At 49.9% G+C, this 20,958-nt stretch overlaps 4 protein-coding genes across 4 annotated transcripts; 2 read left to right on the forward strand and 2 right to left on the reverse strand.

Moving 5' to 3' along the window:
- Nucleotides 1–56: 56 nt before the first annotated feature.
- F5J12DRAFT_857382 (acyl-CoA dehydrogenase/oxidase) lies at nucleotides 57–2,921 on the forward strand. Its single transcript, XM_051746734.1, has 19 exons — nucleotides 57–301; nucleotides 353–373; nucleotides 430–520; nucleotides 579–781; nucleotides 836–901; nucleotides 955–1,007; nucleotides 1,058–1,145; nucleotides 1,204–1,221; nucleotides 1,283–1,334; nucleotides 1,385–1,616; nucleotides 1,676–1,687; nucleotides 1,736–1,760; nucleotides 1,812–1,981; nucleotides 2,041–2,118; nucleotides 2,173–2,311; nucleotides 2,375–2,406; nucleotides 2,461–2,581; nucleotides 2,634–2,673; nucleotides 2,728–2,921. Exons 1-19 carry the CDS (start codon nucleotides 254–256, stop codon nucleotides 2,796–2,798), a joined length of 1,560 nt encoding a protein of 519 aa, XP_051596093.1. The 5' UTR covers nucleotides 57–253; the 3' UTR covers nucleotides 2,799–2,921.
- Nucleotides 2,922–8,404: 5,483 nt separating this feature from the next.
- On the reverse strand, nucleotides 8,405–13,110 carry F5J12DRAFT_857405 (uncharacterized protein). The gene is made up of 16 exons (XM_051746735.1): nucleotides 12,773–13,110; nucleotides 12,232–12,657; nucleotides 12,142–12,175; nucleotides 11,988–12,091; nucleotides 11,383–11,933; nucleotides 11,218–11,329; nucleotides 11,071–11,168; nucleotides 10,808–11,018; nucleotides 10,431–10,755; nucleotides 10,127–10,351; nucleotides 9,978–10,044; nucleotides 9,847–9,917; nucleotides 9,771–9,784; nucleotides 9,514–9,685; nucleotides 9,089–9,479; nucleotides 8,405–8,974 (listed from the first exon to the last, which is right to left on the reverse strand). The coding sequence occupies exons 1-16, from the start codon at nucleotides 12,904–12,906 to the stop codon at nucleotides 8,892–8,894; spliced, it is 3,018 nt and encodes a 1,005-aa protein (XP_051596094.1). The 5' UTR covers nucleotides 12,907–13,110; the 3' UTR covers nucleotides 8,405–8,891.
- Nucleotides 13,111–15,509: 2,399 nt separating this feature from the next.
- F5J12DRAFT_857411 (actin actin-like protein) lies at nucleotides 15,510–17,594 on the reverse strand. Its single transcript, XM_051746736.1, has 9 exons — nucleotides 17,476–17,594; nucleotides 17,391–17,417; nucleotides 17,022–17,310; nucleotides 16,486–16,950; nucleotides 16,274–16,429; nucleotides 16,094–16,219; nucleotides 15,995–16,038; nucleotides 15,897–15,936; nucleotides 15,510–15,825 (listed from the first exon to the last, which is right to left on the reverse strand). Exons 1-9 carry the CDS (start codon nucleotides 17,529–17,531, stop codon nucleotides 15,730–15,732), a joined length of 1,299 nt encoding a protein of 432 aa, XP_051596095.1. The 5' UTR covers nucleotides 17,532–17,594; the 3' UTR covers nucleotides 15,510–15,729.
- Nucleotides 17,595–18,685: 1,091 nt separating this feature from the next.
- On the forward strand, nucleotides 18,686–19,684 carry F5J12DRAFT_896784 (uncharacterized protein; the record flags this gene model as incomplete). The annotated part of the gene is made up of 2 exons (XM_051747972.1): nucleotides 18,686–18,921; nucleotides 18,979–19,684. The coding sequence occupies 2 exons, from the start codon at nucleotides 18,686–18,688 to the stop codon at nucleotides 19,682–19,684; spliced, it is 942 nt and encodes a 313-aa protein (XP_051596096.1).
- Nucleotides 19,685–20,958: the final 1,274 nt, after the last annotated feature.

Below are 20,958 nucleotides of genomic sequence, written 5' to 3' on the forward strand. Positions count from 1 at the left end.
CCTCTTCCGTTGGACTACACTTTTTCACTAGCAAAAATGTAACCAGCGAATTATGTAACACAGTCAATCCGAATAAGGCAACTCCGCAATCTAAGGACGTGGGCGAGGTCACGTGACGACACAGGCTTATGACGCCGGCGAAGGTGTCTTACGAGGACGCCTGCAGTTGTTTAAATAGCGTCCTCGCAACGATGCATCAAGCGCCAAATCACATCTTACCAACGAATTTTATTCAAGTTCTGTAGCTGAAACTATGGCTGCAAGAGAGCTCAAGGAGTTTACCCTCGAAGAGGTTGCGCAGGTGAGTGTCCCCGTCGTACTAGTATGAGGTCATCGTTCTCAACCTCTATAGCATAATAAACCCGGCGATCTGGTACGTGGTTTTATTACTGCGGTGACTTTGCGAGAAAATATCTGACAATTGAGTAGTGGGTCGTCATCGACTCGAAGGTGTACGACCTGACGCAGTTCAAGGACCTCCACCCTGGCGGTATAGCTGTGCTGATTGATAAAGGAGTCGGTGAGTTGTCGGCTAGGACATAGCATGCCACTGGTACCATATTCATGCTCGCCATCAGCCGGGAAGGTTGCCACAGACGCTTTCTATGGGCTTCACCGACATGAGGTGTTGGAGCGTCCGCAGTACAAACGCCTCCAGATCGGCACAATCAAAGCGCAGAAGAGTGTCATATTCGGTCGCAAGATTGGTGAACTGAGTCAAGTACCTTATGCCGAACCCACTTGGCTTTCTCCAGGATATCACAGTCCGTACTACTCAGATGTACGTGTGGAGCTTAGCTGGACTAGATTATCGCCGTTAATCCCAACCCTCCAGAATCATCGACAGTTCCAAAAGGCTGTCAGGCTGTTCGTAGATGAAGTCGTGTATCCCGATGCTCAGGTATGAGGTTTCGGTTTCAATCTGCTCTACGCTCTTACGTATACTACTGAAAGCTCCGGGAGGAAGACGGCAAGCGACCAAGTCAGGTTGTCTTTGACAAAATGGCGTAAGTCGACTCTGGTCCGAAACCGATGTCGGATAACGGTTTGTTGTCAGAGACATGAACTTGCATGCAATGCGACTTGGTCCTGGAAAACACCTCAAGGGCCGTGTATTGATGGGTGGTATCGTCAAGCCAGAAGAGGTTGGTTGTACATCTCTGTTCGCATTTTGAGCTCTGACGTGATTGAATTTGGACATAGTTTGATTATTTCCATGGGGTCAGGATCAATAGCTGTGACATAAGACATTATCCATTTATACTCATTGGCTACGTTACAGTTGATCATCACACAGGAGCTTGTGAGATGCAGTGCACGAGGTTACGGTGATGGTGAGTCGCCGGTTATGGTGCTCGTTCTGAACTAACTGCTCTATTTTCAGGCATGCTCAGCGGGAATGTCATCGGTCTGCCCCCCGTACTCAACTTCGGCTCTCCAGAGCTTCAGGCTCGCATCGTACCAGATATCCTGGCTGGGAAGAAGTTCATCTGCCTCGCCGTTTCCGAGGCAGTGGCCGGGAGCGACGTCATGGGACTTCAGACGACAGCTGTCTTAAGTGAAGATGGCAAGGAGTGGATCATCAACGGAACAAAGAAGTGGATTACCAATGGCACGTTAGTGCCGATTTCCGCCCTTTTGGTGCTGCGCAGCTCACGTAAGTCTCTGTTGCCAGGTTCGCTGATTAGTGAGTAAATTCGTAGGCTGCTTTGAGCGCTGCTTGATCATTTGTTAGCTTCACGGTGGCATGCAGAACCGATGTGTGTGCTGTTCGTTTATTGCGTGGCTGTCTTTGACCTGCTTTTTTTAAGGATGGGCTTACCGTCATATTGGTCGAGCGTGGACCTGGCATCGAGACGCGCCAAATCAAGACAAGTTACTCCACTTCCGCGGGAACGGCATACATCACGTTTGACAACGTCCGGGTACCGACTAGCAACACCCTAGGAGAAGTTGGTGGTGGTAGCTTCGTTATCCTTAGGTGAAATTGCATTGAAATATTACAAGTAATGCGCAATTGACGGGACTTCTCGATTCCAGCAACTTCAACCACGAGCGTTGGTCCGTTTGCTGCAGCTCAACAAGTGCTCAGCGCATGATGATTGAAGAATGTCTGAAGTGTGTATATATCAGACTCGGCATACCTAGCACCATGTTGAACTAGTTGTACAGGTGGGCGACGCAACGGAAGGCATTTGGAAAGCCACTCATCTCACAGCCGGTCATCCGCGCTAAGATTGCAGCGATGATCGCACGGACCGAGAGCATGCAGAGCTGGCTAGAGAGCATCACGTATCAAATGACGCATATGGTCAGTCGTCGACTCATCACTTCGTGTGCCATGATTGCTTGATATTGATCGACAATTGGTCAGACATACAAACAACAATCTCAGAAGTTGGCCGGGTAAGTTGTATCTCTGACTGTTTGTCCCTAGTAATGCATTGACATATGAGATAGTCCGATAGCATTTTTGAAGAGCTACAGCACGCGGTGTGCACAAGATACCGCTCGAGATGCCGTTCAAGTGTTTGGTGGCCGTGGTATCACCAAAACAGGCATGGGCAAATTTGTCGAGCGTGTAGGTGGTCCCTGCCTGAATTCCTCCTAATGTAGTGTTGACAACCGCACAGTACTACCGGACTGTCACGTTTGATTCCCTTCTCGGAGGAGGTAAGGAATCTCGCTGCATCATACTATTTATGATTTACAAATAGTGCTTCGTAGCCGAAGACGTCTTGGCCGATCTTGGTGTGCGACAGGCAATAAGAGCGATGCCGAAGAATGCCAAACTGTAGTCACCGCACACCGACTCCGCGAACACCCACTGTAAAGGGAAGACGGGTTGTTCATTTGCTAGACCGCGTGTAATGTTTGCCTGTAATAAATTTCATTATGCCTCAACTATGCAATCCCTTCCCAGAAAGTAAACATCTGAGCTGAGTTGTGGTGCAACGTGATTTGTGCAGCAACTGTGGCATACGGCTTCACTGGAGACTCCAAGCTGCATCAATGTCACTTGTTCCCTCGAGTAGTTGCATATAGAGATGTGGTGTGTATTGGATGCATTGGTGAGAAATGTAAACAGCAGCAAGTGGAAACAGACAAAAAGTAGAGTGCAACCTAGTACAGGACAGGTGTGTATGATGGAATGCTGCCATGCAGACTACAGTTAAATGGCCACCTTTGCAATTGGCCTGTAAATTTATGCCACTGATACCCATGAACCATTGGCTCAAGTTCAACTCTATGCAACAACCTCTGGGTATGACCACTTTGGTCCTCATTGTGTACCATGGAGACCTCAATCCTACAGGTATCCAAAGCAGTAATTCACCCTAGGGGCCTTTGATCCAACCATCATGGTGAAGCTTAACTGGTTCAACCCATGTAAGGCCATCTCCCTGGAGGAGCCCATCAATAAGATGTTCACTATCACAAAGTGCATGTGAAGGGACAGGTGAAAAGCAAATGTGACATGACCTGGTCACTGAAATTGTGTTTATAAAACCATAATACATCAAAAGTGTGTTATGCTTACCATCTGGTTTGTCAGATAGAACTTGAGGTTCAATGCTCAAATTGGACATAGAAAACATCAACTGCTCATCCAACAAGCCTGAAACAATCCTCCTGTCATCAGGAGGGGATGAAACCGAATCAACTGCATTGGTATGCCCCTCAAGATGGCTATCACCCTCCACACCTCTTGCAGCATCCCAAACCCTCACAGTCTTGTCCTGTGAGCCTGACACAATCCTCTTGCCATCAGGAGAGAATGCAACTGACATGACTTTATTTGTATGCCCCTCCAAGCCAAGCAGTTGAGTGGCTGACCAGTGTTCTGAACCTCCTACAACTCCAGGAAGGGAAGAAAAATTGGTCCTGAGCATCATTGACAGTGATGTCTTCCTAGGAATAAAGGCCAGTGCCAGAGACATACAGATGTGGTGCACTGTGGGCAATTGCACCACTGGAGCTCTGAACAAATCTGATTCCATCTTCTACCAATCCTGAGGTATTCTCAATGTCATCTTGGTTCTTCAATGTAAAGTCAGACAACATGAAATGCAAAGAACTATGACAAACTCAGCCAAGAACCATGTTTTGGCAGAGATAAGTGCTGCTGCAGTATTTCCAACTCCACCCAGCAGGCTCATAGTCTCGAGCCAAAACAGAAGCTTTTTCACTTCCCACAAGGTCCTTTACCAGCTGTGTAAGCACCGAGTCAAATCTAGTCCTTCTGCAGATGTTGGGACCAGAATTGACAAGAGTAGGATAGATAAGGTGGAATGTTCTCGCTAATTCTCCCTGGTAAAGGCCTCTGCATTGCTCAAGTAGGAACTTTCCAGTCCACAAATGTTGAACCGAAGGTCATCACGCAGGATTCGCAAGGTGGCAACAGCTAGGGTATATGGGCAAGAGGTGTCAATGAAGTAGGCCCCACTCCGTGAATGGTCAGTTAGGAAGTCGTAAAAGGATGCATGGAGGGGTCGGACAGGAGAGGAGCCATCTGTAATGCCCCCAAGCACCGGGGACATGAACTCGAGGATAACAACAACATCATAGCGATCCTGTTCGTTTGGGAACTGTTTGCGGATGTGATTCAACGCCCCCATAGGTAGAGGTTCAAGTGTCATTACAACTTGACCCATCACTGAGCGATATCGTTGACGAGCTTTCGTAGAATCGGGGATAGCGTTCTTCAGGACTGTCGAGTAAGTGGCATCCAAGAGCGTTCTTCCCTCTTCGGACTCGAGAGTAATCACCTCATCATAGCGTTCCCGCACAGTTGTCCCGGCTTGGTTTGACTTGATGAAATCGCAGGCCAGACGGGCCCATTCAAAAAGGCAGTCTGCCTTTTGGGAAACCCTCTGAACTTCGGTGTCCCTGATTTCTGGAAGGCGTCCAAGTTGTTCGGAAACATATAGACGGATATCGCGTTCTGTCCACCCTGCAAAAACGTCGTCCAAGGATGTTGCCTTCACATGTCGAGCAGCTCTCAATATATGTTCAATGTCCGGCAATGGACGGGATGTTATGAAGACGCGAAGGTTGGGAGGGAGATCATTCGCCAGTGATCCAAGCATAGACAAGATGTAGCGCCGTGAGGGTTCCGCACCACTCTCGTCCAGCGCGTCGATCACCACGACCATGCTTCCAATGATAGTACTCGACGCCTTCGACAACGGCTCCAAAATCAGCTTCTCCCACTGTAGCGTAACGTCAGATGTAGTCTTGAGGGAATGGTCCTCCGCAAGTATGTCAGCCAGTGCTCGCCGGAATGCACGGTCGCGGTCCGCCAGATCACGTGCAATGGTGGTAAATATCTTTTCCTCGCGATGCTCAGCCTGCCTATCACGGGCGAAGCAAAAGCACGACCCGAACCCTCCGGTATCCTTGAGCCACAAGGAAATGGTGTGCGCGATGGCAGACTTCCCTCTGCCGGCCTGCCCATACAGCCAGAAAATTCGTGGAGCATCTTCATTGCTGTTGTGGATCCAACTGACGATCTCCGTGAGGATCTCAGTTCTGGTGCCATCTAGGCAGCTCTTCATCTTATTGACACCCGCACCTCCTGCATAGGCCATGCCTTCCAGATTCATCTCTCTCAGATCCCCACGTACGAGACCCAGATCCCCGCGTACGAGGTCCAGTTCACCGCGCGCGCGCTTCAGACCTTCAAGTACGTGGTGCACGTTGATATGAATATCCCGGATCGCAAGGTCCCGGTGCTGTTGCATCAAGGAAGTTCAGCAACTTGACGTAACCATCGGTCGTGGTCTGCGTCTCCGAAATTATGTTCTTTCCTAGTCTCTTCCCTGAGAAGAATTCGAATCAGGCTTGCGATAAAAGGTGCAACCAACGTACAGAAATTTTTCGTCTCCGAGTAACCCTTCACAAATCGGACCGCATCGCTAATCACCTGTGCAATCTTCCCCAAAGTTTCCTTCATACTATCAATTTTTCGAATGGTATCGTCTTCCAGAAGAAATCCATAGACTGTTTTAACTGTATCCAGGATGTCGGACACATCTCTGTCCAGGTTAACTTGATTGAGAAGTGACTACAGAGGGACGCGTGAGGCACGCAGCACATACAGCCGCGCGTAAACACGTACCTGAGCAGCAGGCGGTTAAGATTCCCAGTGCAATCTAGGCATAGGGGTGAACCTGCACCCTTATATCAGAACTCGTGATTAGATGTAGGGCAATGAGCGTACATTGGCGATACTAGTAACGACGGAATTAAAGGCTTTGAGAGGCTGGAGGTATGTGTTACTGAAGTTTTGGATGCTGGTAGCCGCAGCGTCGGCCTGTGCGACAAGCTCCATGGCTAATTGGCCAGTGCCTGAGATGGGCGTCATGCAATCCAGGGCCTGTTGAGCAGCGTCGACTTCACTGCCTACCAATGCCGAGACCGGATCAAGCGCGGTACTGGCGCCACTGGCGGGATCAACAGCACCTTCGCTGGCGTTGCCTAATGGCCCGACTATAGTATCGACAGCATGCGCAGCAGTCATGGGCCCTGTTTCCGAGCCGTGGGTTGGCCTTTGAATCTATCGAACACAGTTGTTACTCAAGGTCATCGCAATAATGAGATGAGGTAGATCACACACATCCTGAGTTGGGGCCACTTGGGTTTGTTCTGGTTGCTCCTGAGCACCCCCACCGGCGCCCGTGTTCAGCAGTCTGTGCTGCGATGGGGCCTTCGTTCGACTGGCGAAAGATGCGCCTCATCCTTGAAAGCGACATCCGGGAGACACTGCCCGAAGTTGCAGCGTTCGAGGCTACACCACCTTCTGACTGTTTCTTGATGAATGAGTAACTACAATTGCCTGCAGGCAAATGAACTTCTTACAGAAACAGAATTGGATGCAGAGCCAGACTGCTTTCTGGATCTAAAGATGCGACGAGCCATTGAGAAATCAGTATGTATGTCGTTCAGACTTTTCTGGATAGCGTTGACGTTGAGGAAAGGGCTTGAAGTTGCAGTAGGCGCTGAAATGCTGTAGACACGTTGCAAACTGCTGCGTTTTGAGGAAGACCAGCTGCAGGATAGCCAACTCAAGTACTCACGTACTAACTCACACCCCAGTCATGACCCTGTCCTCTCGAGTAGTTATAATACGTAGAATATCGGACTATCAGGACCGCGGGGACCGGGCTTAACAAGTGATGTGGATGTTAACATTGCGATGGATGTGTCGGTGACAGGTGTAAATGTAAATGGCAACAAGTGAAAATGGACAGACAAAAACCAGAGCACGGCATACGGAAAAGGATCAACTGCGGATATGTTAGTGCTAGGCAACTGGCATGGGGATTATGGGGGATCGAGTCAGTGGGCCTACAGTTCTCGCGACACGTGGGGAGGCCAATCAGGTGGCAGCGTTGATGCTCACGACTCGCGAACACGCGGTAACTGCCATTGGCGGTGGCGCCACAGGTCAAACGGCCGCCTCTGCGTCCTGGTCCGATTCCAGCTGTTGTTGACGTCGAGGATGGCGAGGGCCACGCTTGATGACGCACCATGACCTTCGCGGACCGCCCAGTATCACATGGAAAAGTTGTGTGTCACCGCGGCGCGTGGCATGGCGGTGAGCCCAGACAGAGGCCACCTCGTCCCCTTCGCAGCTGGCATGCCATGTCACTGGGAGAGAGATCAGATACCTGGCAGCCTATCGGGGAATATGCACAGCCCACTTGATTGAGGTTGGCGCTGCGACGGGGAGGGGGAGTATATTTGGTAATCCAAGGCATCATGAACTTCTCCACAATTTTGACTCGCCTGACTCTTATTCTTAGAAGACCTACAAATTCGCCCCCACGGCCTTGGCAGATGCAACCACATCCTTCAGCTTTACTTCTCCTTCATCATTCAGGATATCAAAAGGCTGTCTGTCTGCGGCGCGACGTCGTCGAGGAAGCAGATATCCGCCGGAATGAGGTGTGGCTTGAAGGCTCGAGTCTTAGGGGTGAAAGTGTAAACACAGTATTAGATTCCGAAGGAGCTGATGCCAATAAGCTCTGACACAGGAATGGAACCAGGTGCGATTTGACAGAAGATGCAGGCTCAAGCTCGGGTGGATGGGTTGACGAGAGAACGATTCGTTTCGACCGCGACGAACAGCATGGACACATACCTTCTCTGAATGATGTAATTGACCGTGAAGTCGTCAGATCCTGTGACATGCTTGAACTGCCTGAGGTGTTATTTGGTAGTGCTCTGAAGGTGGGAATATCTCGAAGAGTTCAACCTGTTCCGACCTTCGGATAGGAGGGGGTTGAAGGGTCCACACCAATTACTGTCTTCTGAGGAGAAGCGATCAACAGGCGAGATCCTACGACAGTGCTGCTTGAAGTTGAGAACAGCACTTCATCACATAGTTTCCCACGGGACCCATAACTTGAAGTATGTATGGGCAGGTTGCGTTCAGAACAGTACTGCAGCAGCCCGCTCGTAAAGGTTCAGCCAACACTAACCACTTGTCTAGTCAGAACTATTTCATTCCCGCAGGTACCCACTCCCCCTAGGTTGCGCTGAGCGAGAACACCTGAGAGCCTTAAATAAAAGTGTTCAACCCTATTCCTCATACATAAGTATACATATGTATTAATTCTTCCCTGTGTGGGTAGCCTGCAATACACAGGGACGAGAGCGTATATTTGAGACAGACAAATCAACAAACATTATGACAACATCGAAAGCCATGAGAAGACGGAAATAACCATACATACACAACGAGTGCTGCGGCAAAGCATCAGTGTAGAAAAGATCACCAGTTGGGACAGCCGATGGTGGCCCGCCCAAGGACAACACTCGAGAAGAATTATATTGGAATGAAAAGTAGAAAGACCTTTTCTTTTTCCATCTCAGTACTGGACTGATCAAAATTGCTGTGATTCGAACAACGCGTAGTCATTCGCCGAGTATCCATTGCTATCATATTGGTTCATCATCCAGTTGAACCCTGTTCCACGTTCAAGGAGGGGATTGATGCGGTACAGAAGAGGAAAAAATGGAGCGCAAAGTGGTAGTCGTCAGCAAACGCATACCGGGGGTCATCCACACGAGCGAAGCTCACCTGGCACCTGCCATTCCGGATTGGTCACGAACTGCATCGATTGCAACATCTCCGCGTCGATGGGCATCGGGCTTTGGAAGAAATCTGACGAGCTGATCCCACCTTCACCACCCGGGTTTTGACTTCCTTCAAACAGCATTGATGTCAACGCCGTGTTTTGATATGGATAGAGCTGCTGTTGGTGCGCGGTGTTGCGCAAGGCCGATGAGGGCGATTGAGACGACGGGGAAGGCGACTCAGAGAATCGCGAGCTCCCCGGAGAAGTGGTCGGGCCGCTTGTTGTTGTGGTTGCCGATGAAGGGACAGGCCCCACGCTCGAGGTGTACCCCGGACTCGAACTCGAAGCCAAGCCAAAGCTCAGGTTCGGACTTGATCCCATGGCACCAGTTCCCTGAGGCAGGGATGTAGTCATTGCCGTCCTTCACTTTTCCTCTTGCCTTCGTGCTGGGCCTCTTGGTAAGAGTTGCACCGCTCGTCGAAGTATTGACACTGTTGCCGTCTCCAGCTCCAGAGGGTGCATCCACAGCCATGTTCGTCAACAATCCAGCCAGGAACCGGGAGTACAACATCGGTGCATGTCTTTCATCGAATAGCCACCTCGGGGGAACGAAGCAGATCCACAGCTTCTTGCACAAGAACGCGTATATCCTTCCGTCTTCCCGCAGGGAAATAATGTGCGTACTTGGGTTGGAGAAGCTAATAGTAAAAAGAAAAAAACAGCTTAAGGCCCAGAAGATGAGTTCGGAAGCCACGCTTACCTTAATGAGGAAAGCTCCTGCGAACGTCACAAATACGAATTGTCCTTCAGGTGCATGTCGGAGATAGACTTCTGTTCACGCGAATGATAGGTCGGCTTGAGTGTCTGAAAGACAGAAGACCTGACACTTACTTTGCTCGGAAGTAACAAACAATCGGCGCACAAATGCATTGACTACATCCGACGCGGCTTCCAAGCACTACCCCCATGCCCAGGTCACACAACACCACGCGAAAAACCGTCATTTCAAAAGCACATCCACAAATCCAAGACAGACTCACCCTCAATAAGAACGAATTCTCGCCTATCTCTTCTTCCTTCGCGTATCTAAGTCCAGCTGAGAGTGCCACCAGCCGCTGGTATGCAAAAGCCATCTTGAGCAACTGAGATCGGAACCACGACTCCGAGCTCTCCCTATCGAATTCATCCAAGAGCGGAAACCATTCCTCTCCGAAATGACGAAGTTTGTCGTCTGTCTCGCTTGCGATCTGCGTGAAATTTGCGCTCTGGTAGAGATGAGTTGTTTTGTGAGTTTGTGATCCGTAATGCAGATATGGGTGAGTGGGACGAACGACAACTGCCTACCTTGTTCAATCCCATTGGATGGGTTGGGTCACTATATATCTTCGCCATGAAATCCGCCATTAACCTCAGCTCCATGTTATATATGCATGTTTGGACATCAAATCCCCTGAGATTATACGGCGACGATTGCCACCACATATCACAGTGTCGAGCGACGTAGTCCGAATTCGGGATGATCGCCCGCTTGCCATACTGAGTACCCGTGGACCGATCCAAGTTAAAACAATTCAACCAGATCCGTGTACGACTGAGGAGACGACGTGCGTGATGTTCGTTAAGGGGTTTTGTAGTCACGGGGCGATTCAGGTGTATGTCCTGAGCAATTCTATTTCGGGTGTTTAGTCTGTTGCAAACCGTAGGCCCGTAAGCAAACCTACCGGATGGCAACGCCAAGATATATCCATCCCCGATCTTCTTCCCAATGTTTCGAAGGCACCGGGTATAACTGCATGATCATGTACGCAGCACACATCTCCTCATTTTTCGGGCCTGATATGAGTGCCGTGCCAGCTGCAAGTTGAGCATACTGCATCAATTGTCCATAAAGCTCTGGTCTCTTCGTGTCGAATCGTGACGCAGTCGCACACACTACATTACTGTCAGTCACTTCCGCAACTAGGCAATCATTGAGGTTCCCTACCGACAGTGAAGAGGAAGGGACTGTGCATGGCGACATACTGAGGGGTATGAAGGTAACGGTCTAGTAATGATACGGACGGGTTCATCTTCTGAAAGTATCTGAAATAACGCTAAGCGAGAATATAGTCATGTGTGCAATGGAACTCACGTATCAAAAAATGCGTCCGCATCGTGCACTGTAATAATGCCGCGGGCCAGGATGTGAGGAAGTCGCACGTTATGGGAAAGTTCACTTGTACGTATAGGGTCTGGGCCAGGGCCTACGGTATTATTGTCAACTCATAACATCGGCGTGAGAACAGGAAAAACGGACTAGGCCTGAAGAAATCTGCATTCGCAACTCCCACTGCATCGGAAGACTCGGGTTCCGCGCTCTTCTGTCTAGCACCTGCCTTGATCGACATACGAGCCATAAGGCCGTAAGGGGCTTCTTCATTAGGGATGAGTTGTGGAGCAGATACATCCTTCTTTTTGATGGAGTGTGCGGGTGACCCCCCATCTTTAGGCCAATCGTCTTCCGCGGTGTCATATTCGGAATCGTTTGGAAAATCTTCGTCATCTTCGCCATCGGTGGAAGCGTGGCCATTGCCTCGATGTATAATAGTAGGGCTAGGAGCAGGTATCAGCCCACCAAAAGTCCGCAATGATTCTCTAGCCTTTGAAATCCAGTCTTGTACTTCTTGTTTCGGTACGACGTCCACCGCATTGGTGTCTATTGCCGTAGCAGGAGGTGATTGTGACTGCGAAGGGCTGACCACCGCTTGAGAATTACCTGCGGATTGATTTGATCGCTCCAGTTTTGCCATAAGTTCTACAATTTGGGAAGCTTGTTCGCGAATTTGCTTGAGCAATACCTCTCGTTTACTATACAACCGTCGTAATCAACCTACGACACGATTGGAAAACTGTTACACGCACGGAGGACGGCGACGAGGTTTTCGGTCCGGTATGACACATTCCATATTGGCTTGCGCGCAACGCTTGCAAGTCACGTCGTTATCTCCAACAAATTCACATCGGACCTAAGAAAGCAATTGTAAACACCGGAGCTCCAGGCTTGCTTGCAAATTACCTTCAAGCCCCTGCAGCGGCTGCACGCACTATTCCTAATGCATCCGACGTCTGTGAGTTACGTGATGCGTCGATTACCAAAAATACTTACGGCTTTTGTTTGGCAGAGTTCTCATGTTCATTAGAGGAATCGGCACCATCATCATCGTCATCTGCTGGTCTTGGCCGTTTGCTTGGTTGAGTTGTGCCTTTGGCCCCAAACAAACGAGCCCGCAAGTCGGACTGACGATGCGGGAGTGGCTGCGAAAGTGGGAACTGCATAGGGCCAGGAGGCATGTACGTCGGGGTTGATTCGTTCACGGTGACTGGAGGATGCATAGATGCATTGCCATGAGGGAGGTTAGATGAGTTGAAATCGGCAGGATACTGAGGTCGATATGGCGATTGATCAGTGGCAGGACTGCCTCGAGAGAATGTGGGAGATGATTGCGTTTGGGCAGGTGAAGACCCAAAGGTCGAGGAAGCCGCATCCCACAGCGTAGTATTGAGATCTGGGATTGAAAGTGGAAGGTATTGGCTGCGCGAAGGCAGAGGTAGAGGGTTTCATCATCTGATGTTGAGAATAAGATGGATGTCCGGCGGTATGTGGTAGAGTGCCATTGTAAGGTCTCTGAGAGGGCGCCGATAGCAACGGGATCATGTCCCGAGAGGCTGGCTGAGACTGCAACAGATAAGTGCACTCCTCTTCCAGCTGAAGCGCAGAATTAAAATGAGGTTGCGACCAACCCTCGGCCGTGACTCTGTCCTGCCGCGAATAAGATGCCATATGAGGGTTTGGGAGAGAAGAGTAGTGCGTTCTGGTGTCACCGGAAGGAAGGCGCCTTGAGTGAGCTTTGCGGGGGACCGTAGTGAGTATCCGGACTGCGATCTTTGCCTTTTTATGCCCTGTCCCCAGCAGATAACGTAGCACCAGCGCTAATCGGGATACCGAGCTGACGTCGGTGTGTGTCCTGCGGTGCAGTACCTTTACAGGCTGGCTGTGTGCCCGCCTCGTCGCCCATGCGTCCGTGGTCACGTGGCCATTCATGATCGCGTGGCGGTGTAGGACGGAAGCATCTTGCAGGCTGCAGCGTGGCTCATCATCGCAATACCAAGTCACGTCATCTTCAACTCTTTTCGAATTTTCGAAGTTCACCTTCTTCTCAACATCAAGGCAAAAACGTTTATTTCTTGGGCAGTGCAATACACTGGTTCAGACCTCATGTTCGTCTGACCCGGGTCCTCATCGGAGCCTTCAAGCCGGATACATTTCGATGGCTACCCTTAGGACCGTCTTCCGGATGCTGGTAGACGACCAAATGCACCTAGTTTCACCACCTAATCATATGTTTTCTCTCCTTGCGGCGTGACGCCGTCACCTGCATACTACGCACTTCCCCTTTCGCACCCTCGTGCCCTGATACAATCCCAGATATGCGGCTTATCGCGCTCGGGTCAGCCACTTGGAAGGTAGCGTTTTCAATTCGTGTGTAAATAGTTGCCGCCACAGCGAAAACTATTCACCTATCATGTTCGTCATGTAGAAGTGCCCGCACTTTAGGTGAGTAATTGTCCGTTCAAATTCACTTTTAATCCAGAGGCACGTCTTGGACACACGGCTAGTACCTAGGAGCCTTTCGTTTCTGTGTTTTAAGAGAATTCCCGTTACACTCTCGCGGAATAATGACAACGCTCTTGCGACAAGTTCTCCTCAAGACCTTCCCCTCACTTTTCATATGTCCCAGGACTCCCACAGGTCACTGCAGTTTCTTTGTTCTTTCTCAAGTAATTGGTTGGGTCCCATTGGGCTTGACAGTCACCACCGGTAGACAGATAGACATCGTTCCCGGTATCAGGTGTGGCGTCTCCCTTCACGAACAAAGGTCCTTATCGTACTGTGACCCGGTGTGCCTTCATAATCGCCATTCATCACTGAATTTTTCTTTTTGAAGCATTTCAAAACATATTTCACTATCAACATGGCCTTCCCGTAGTGTCACTCATTGTCCATCTGCAGGCATTCGGAGCCTTGCTGACTTGCAAGTCTGTTACAGCTTGGAAATATGGTTTGCTCACTTTTTCCTTTGAGAACTACCGTCAACAAACTAATTATTCTAATTGGCCTCGGGAAGTAGATAGTTGAACTCGACTTTACTGGCTCTTAATAGAACCCTCACCTCCCAAAGTGGGGTCGTATTGATTCCACGAGGCAAGATGAAAAGGACAGAGTCCCATGTTAAGGAGGAACGTTGTTATCACATCAGGTGGCGTTCGGTTATCACTTCACCTTTTCCCATGAGGAATATAATTTTATCGCCGAGCTGCCAACTAATCTACACAGGGCATCTACGACCGCAGTCGACCGCCATCGTCTATTGCACACGAGGTCCATTCGCGACCGAAACAAATCTCATCGCGACATAACTGCCTAGTGGAACGTCTAACTACCCACACTAAACGATTATCAAATTCATCGTGAGTGCTGATAGGAAAATGTCAAATCCAACTGTACCTTTCCAATGCCATCCCAGCTATCTGAGTGTGAGCTAGCTGAATATTCGCATACACAAAAGCTTTTTCATATGAAAATCTCGTTTTTTTTTTCCACTGCGAACCGTGTAGATATTTAATAAGCCGGTGTGTCCAATACTTGATGGTTGGCACAAACGTTCCAGCTACAACGATGGATCGATTGGCTATCACTCTCTTACCATTTGCTAATTCCCCTCCTACTTGACCGGAACCATCAGTGGGCACCTTCCCAGCACCTACCCATCGTATTCCCAATGCTGACTCTGGCACCCCTGAAACCCTCGGGATCTCATTAATCTCTTTCCTGTAGACCTGACTGCTCGCCCAGCTCCTACCGCCTAGCATCGCATAACCCGGGTAAGACGGACACGTTGATGTTGAAGCTCCTCACAATACAAAATTTAGTATTTGCCCGGTTGACTTAGACGCGAGTCCAGTGGTGTCGGGAAGTCAGACTGGGCCACACCCCCGGTCCCGCCGGGAACGTGTCGTATACATGTGATCTCCATCCTCTGTATCCACTGCGCTGATAGTCTGTGTAAGCAGATAAATTATATTGAGTCGTCTCTAGTTGCGAGACGGTAATTGGCATTGCGACAACTGACATAGTAAGGTACATATGGGGCCATACTCTCTCTACGGACTTGTGGGGTGCATTTTTCACATTCTTTTTGGCCTTGGAAACTCACCTAGACCCACTGCTGGCTTTCAAATATGTACAGGAAGGCGGCACGGCACTAGCGGGACGTACAGAGCACGGAGCACCCACGAATCCTTCGCCTCAACTGGTCATCCCGTACCGAACAGCTTCTCGCCCATATTGTATCTTTCGAGTGCGGATGGGCCGTGCACGGACGATGACGGGTCTGCATACGTCAGGTATACAGGAGGCAATGTCAGCCGCGGTCTACCCCCGCCGTACAGCCACCAAGTCGTGTTTCGAAAAAGAAAACAAAAAGTGGCACTGCGATACACCATTACACGTTTTCTGTAAACCTAACTCCATTCCACTCTACATACACGTGGTTATTTCAAAAACTTCGTCACTGATCTATCATCATCAGCATGCGAAACGCTTCTAGGTCGCACTGCCAAAGATCTGGTATCGTCGACAAATGCTGGGTCCTATTTCATCGTATTGTGCTTTGGTGTGACAGAAGTTGTAGAATTCAGGCTAAGCAAAATATGGCATGAGTGGGTCACAGTCACGGCTGTTTAAACCAGAAGTAAAACAAGGGCTCTCACCAGCGAAGCCAAAAGTGAACCACCGAACCATACAGCATACCTTGCATTCAAGTTCAGTCTCGGTAATTCCAGAGGAATGAAAGAACAATGATCCTTACCGCTGACGCTTATGCGAGATCACTTCGACCTCTACGCCTGAAGACTAAATAGGCAGGTCAGAATGTGGCTGGGGGTGGGTGAGACATTACATCACAGACTTTTTGGGTACTGCGGCTGGAAATCACACTGGCCTCAAGCCGGCGATCTACAAGTTGCCTCAAATCCCGTTTCAAACGTTGCCCAAAGTGCTGGAACATGGTGGACCCGCCGGACAATACGATGTTCTATTTGATCAAGACACGTAAGCGGGTATCAGAGGTGCCACGTTCCGGACTTACCTTGTACAGACCACGGCGTACATCTATGGGAGAAGACTGTATGACATCGTCGACAATTTCCGGTAGAGGTGTCAAGAAATCGGACGAGTAGATTTCGGGATTGAAGAAGATCTCCGGTGCAAGGAACCGTTCATAGCCGATATCGAGAGCGTATTTCTGTGACAACATGAACTGTGCACCAACACAAAAAGGGAGAGCAGAAGGACGCTTACCCTTCTCGTCACGCTGGATTCTCCATCATATCTCTCAAAGTACTTGTATGGCTCCACATCGTACTTCCTAAATTCCTTCACTATATCCTGGCAGACATAGCTGTAATCTTCCTTGACTTTAGATGCGACCTTCAATTGGTCCTCAGGTGGGACAGTTGTCATTTCACCCCGCTCTCGCATGAGATTGAGGACGAACTGCGTGATATCGCGACCGGCGATTGGGATATGTTTTATCGCGCTTCCGATTACGTAGCCCTCCGCACAGGGTATAACATGCGTAACACCGTCACCAGAATCAATGACCGTGCCTGTCAGTGTGCGGTCCGTCACGCGATTCGACGACCATGAAGCGGCAAGTGCAAGTACGGCTTGAACGGCGATGTAAAGACCCTTGATGTTAAAGGACTCGAAGAATATCTCTGCGGTCTGTTCTCTGTTCTCGGGTGGGTTGAGCGGAGGTTCGGTCTGTTCCAATTATCAGTTACATGACAAAACCTCGTCATCATCAATACACTTCAAAAATAAAGGTGACTAACCAAGAGGAAATAGTGATCCTCGGGTTCAGCACGCAGATACTTGAAGATCGTCTGTTCCCAATACCTCTCCATATGATCCCAATTCTCAATCATCCCGTGTCGAATCGGATAGTGCACGCCATAACCAGGCGTCTTGGAGTTCGCGAGCGCCTCGTCGCCGATAAAGAAGTCAAGGTCTTCAATACCGCGTTTTGAGGCGAGGTTGCCGGGTTTAGCAGGGATAGGAGGGCCTCCGCGTGCGGACTGCGCAGTGGGTCCGCCGCGAGTCGCGATCGCTGTTGGGAAGACACTTCACGAGGAAACGGAGGATGGTTATAGTTACAAGATAATTGAGATCGGCTGCGACCGGGGTAAGAACGGTGCACTTACAAGGACGGATCGGAATTGCCTGCGAAGCTGAGTGGAGGATGTCAAGACGTCGTCGTGCTATCATGGCAGAGGTTGTAATAGTTACCCAATTTTGGAGAATCCGGTCCCATTGTCGCAGATAATGGGTGCAAGTAGCGACATTATGAACTCCTTATTGATTCACGAGCCTTGCCAATGCCGCTGATGGGTACTGCGACACTTAAGATGATTTGGCTCTGTTTGGCAAAGGCTTTCACTCTTAACAACGCCAAACACTTCCCTGTAGCATGGTAATAGCGAATGACATTTATGGATTTGGTCTCAGCTTCACCCGGAAAGTGTTATCTAGGAGCGATCATTCTCTTTCGACCCAGTTTATGCCTGCACTCCGTCAATCGTCCTCCATCAGTGGACCATACGCAGGGCTCCGCTACGGGAGCTCCTTTGCGCTATCGAGAAGGAAACGAAACACTTGCGCGGTGAAGAGGAATGTCCACAATGGCCCACGTAACACTTCTTTTGTTCCTTGTCTCGCAAGTTCCTCTTCTGCTGTCCAATTAATTACGAGGGTCGCTAGGGGACTATGAGACCGACCACATGGCCACAGGCCAATCAGCCCGTTGTTCCGTTCTGTGTACATACGTTCTGCTTCTCGCCTAGAATGAATTCACGACATCACGGGGCAGAGAACAGCGGCGGTACGCCGTTGTGTACGCCATGTGCTTGAGCGTTGTGTGGACCAGCTGTTGTCATATTCCATCAGAGTGTGGCGTGAGTCAAGTTTCCAGGAACGCACTCGACGAGGACGGTTGACCTCCGCGTCATGTGTGCTGTCAATATGTCGATCATGGGTATGCGTCGTACCCCGTCTGAAGTATGTAAATGGTCTCCCGTCCCCTGGCTGAAGTGTGTACGACTAGTGAGGGCCGGTCATAGCAAAGAGATAAGATAAGATATTTCCATCCAATTCACGCCATGGTAACAGTTTCGGCCATTTGTTTGATGTGTTCGCAGGCGCTTTTTCGTCGACCGGGTATTCGTTTCAGCGGAGCCAATAGTGCTCCACAGTCAATCAAGTTGCACGGGCTGGTCCGTGTTTGCCTCTTATCACTGCTACCCCACCATTCCCGTACCTCTTGTCGTGGGCGAAAGCATCCAACTGAGGCGCACCTCCATTCCTTTTTTTTTTTTCGTCTCCCTTTCATTGGTATTGACACTCCTTTTTGACACTCCAAGGCCCATCCCTCGGTTCTGAGAAGTCCGTGACGACAGCCAAGCCAACTCGCTCGTTCAGGATCGTAGACTTTCCCTCCACAATGTCCCCTATATTGGCCGCTCGTGACGTCAACTCTTCTTCGGCTGGTATGAGCAAAGGACTGTACATTGCAGGCTTCACACTCGTAGGACTCCTCATCGCCGGGCTGTCGCTATGGTTGCTGGTTCGTTGCTACAAGAAACGAATGGGCGAAAAACGAAACGACGAGCGCAGTGCTGCATTCCTTCATGTGAAGGGAATCAGGAAAGCTGGGGACATCGTCCCCACTGCGCGAGGGTTAGTCCCCATAATCATTTTCTTATCTGCGCAATCGTCTTACTAAATGCCTATTAGTAGGATACCCAACGCTTTCAGCAGGGAGAACATGACGGCCTCCGTCGTTCTCCCGGACAGAGTCCTCATGCGGCAAGCCTACCCTGCAAGCCAAACTTCCACTCCCGCTTCCTTCGTACAGTCGCAAGCTACCACCACCTTTGATCCCCCCCTACAAGTGCCTATATCCCCTCCAAACCCTGCCCACTTCCGACTTAGCCATGTATCCACTCACTCTGCCCATTCCCCCATTGCTCACCCTTCGTTCGTGCAATCGCGCACATCTTCTTTCAGCGCCGGCACTGCCGCATCAGCCTCCCCACACGCCCGACCTGTCCGTCAACTCTTCGATCCTGTCCTATCTGACGAACTCCCCTTAACGCAATTGGGCGAATATCTCGCTATTTTTGAATCCTTCGACGACGGCTGGTGTCTCGTCGTTAGGGATAATTCTCGTCCGCGCCGATCATCCATCACTTCCACGATCATTGGCTTCCGCGGCAGGAACTCTAATGCATTGAATGCAGATACTGCTGAAGGAACCCAACAAGATATAGGGTTGGTCCCTGCATGGGTGTTTGTTAAACCTATGAAAGGCCTCACCGTCGAACGGCCTATGCGCGTCTCAAGTGTGGATGCACTCAAGCTTGGTCTGGGTGGCGCAGGAGCCTTCAAGAGATACGATGATCTCCTGGTCAAATTTCGCATAGAGTGCGATCTTACATGAAAACTTTCGCTGTCGACCCACGGTTGTTATGCCTTCCGTTGTTCTCTTCGTATCATATGTCACTGTGTCCCTTGCCGTGTCACCCCGTTATTCGGAAACACCAGTCTGTTTTCGCATAAGCTGAGTTCCGGCATATATTGTTCTTCTATTTCGCCCATGCTGTGCAAGTATCAATCATTCTTCCGCTCCCCTTGCTGTGCAAGAAAATTTGAAATATGATGCCGACCAAGCTCGTCGTCACGCGTCATGCTTCTATCGATCACCTGCGATTATTTGTTGTGCGTTGTTGTACCTGTTCTCGTAGTTTTTTTTGCAGTGATACCTGTACGGAATTGTAACGCCATACCCTCCACACCCACAACTTGTTACAAATCTGCCGAGGCTTCTTAATCATCGCGCCCACCGTACGTTTTTTGTTTAGTTTCCAGCGCTATTGGGCGGCGGTTGCACTCGTGCCGTTCTCCCGAAAAGATGGAGTGCATTGAGTTTGAGAATGTAGGAAGAGAGGTAGGTGTCAGTGAGGACGTCCTAATAATGGAACGACCCCTATTAGAGATACCACCCAAATTCCAATCGTCATGCTTCCACCCGGATTCAAGATACGAGAGCATCCATTCAACGCGCGATTGACTCAGGACAAGACTGCTCCAGTTGCGGGAGTTCTATTATGATTCCTCAGTGGCTTTTGTTCGCGGCATACTTAACGAGTCAAGTCAAGTCTAACGAAGACGTCGAGCTAACTACTAATCTCCCTCGCGCAGAACATCCAACAACTATTCCGAAGACGTCACGGCGTCCTCCTTGATGTATGTATCGTTGCACACTGATTATATACAGGGCAAGCGCAATCTAGCATACCCAGCATTGTTTTCTTCGTCATTCCGTCGATGGAGTGTAGTATGTGTCAACGAGAATGTAAGGCATCAACGTATGCCCGAATCGTGCGCCAGCCTTAATAGCGTCTATCGCACCATCCGAATCGGCCGTCCCATTCTGTGGAATCAAGGAGATACCACACAAGCTCCAGATGTTCGGAGTGTCGACCCGATGGCGACGCAAATCAGAACCGGGGGGCGGGCCGTAGCATCAAGTCCAACGCACACACGGATATGCCTTAGTTATCTGAGCGCGTCCTTTGTTTCGTTGACATACTCCTGTGTTCTATGGGTACTGGTGGGTGCTCTACATAACACTAAGAACGCCTCATGTTTCTGTGCATTCTTTTGTTCTGCTGACGTGCCGTGCAGTGTATACAGGCAGTCCACATAACTTAC

Source organism: Pisolithus orientalis (genome assembly GCF_024613125.1).
Source record: "Pisolithus orientalis strain OTSU chromosome Unknown F5J12scaffold_43, whole genome shotgun sequence".
Classification (NCBI taxonomy): domain Eukaryota; kingdom Fungi; phylum Basidiomycota; class Agaricomycetes; order Boletales; family Pisolithaceae; genus Pisolithus; species Pisolithus orientalis.

Bases quoted from the DNA above. Each gene is read 5' to 3' on its own strand.
- F5J12DRAFT_857382 (XM_051746734.1), top strand. From the start codon at position 254: ATGGCTGCAAGAGAGCTCAAGGAGTTTACCCTCGAAGAGGTTGCGCAG. The intron at 374-429 runs GTACGTGGTTTT...ACAATTGAGTAG, and splicing joins ATAATAAACCCGGCGATCTG to TGGGTCGTCATCGACTCGAA. The intron at 782-835 runs GTACGTGTGGAG...CCAACCCTCCAG, and splicing joins ACAGTCCGTACTACTCAGAT to AATCATCGACAGTTCCAAAA.
- F5J12DRAFT_857405 (XM_051746735.1), bottom strand. From the start codon at position 12,906: ATGGCATCTTATTCGCGGCAGGACAGAGTCACGGCCGAGGGTTGGTCG. The intron at 11,019-11,070 runs GTAGGGAACCTC...ACAGTAATGTAG, and splicing joins TCCCTTCCTCTTCACTGTCG to TGTGTGCGACTGCGTCACGA. The intron at 10,352-10,430 runs GTAGGCAGTTGT...CATCTCTACCAG, and splicing joins ATCCAATGGGATTGAACAAG to AGCGCAAATTTCACGCAGAT.
- F5J12DRAFT_857411 (XM_051746736.1), bottom strand. From the start codon at position 17,531: ATGTCGCTACTTGCACCCATTATCTGCGACAATGGGACCGGATTCTCC. The intron at 16,951-17,021 runs GTTAGTCACCTT...TAATTGGAACAG, and splicing joins AGGATCACTATTTCCTCTTG to ACCGAACCTCCGCTCAACCC. The intron at 16,220-16,273 runs GTAAGTCCGGAA...TTGATCAAATAG, and splicing joins TACGCCGTGGTCTGTACAAG to AACATCGTATTGTCCGGCGG.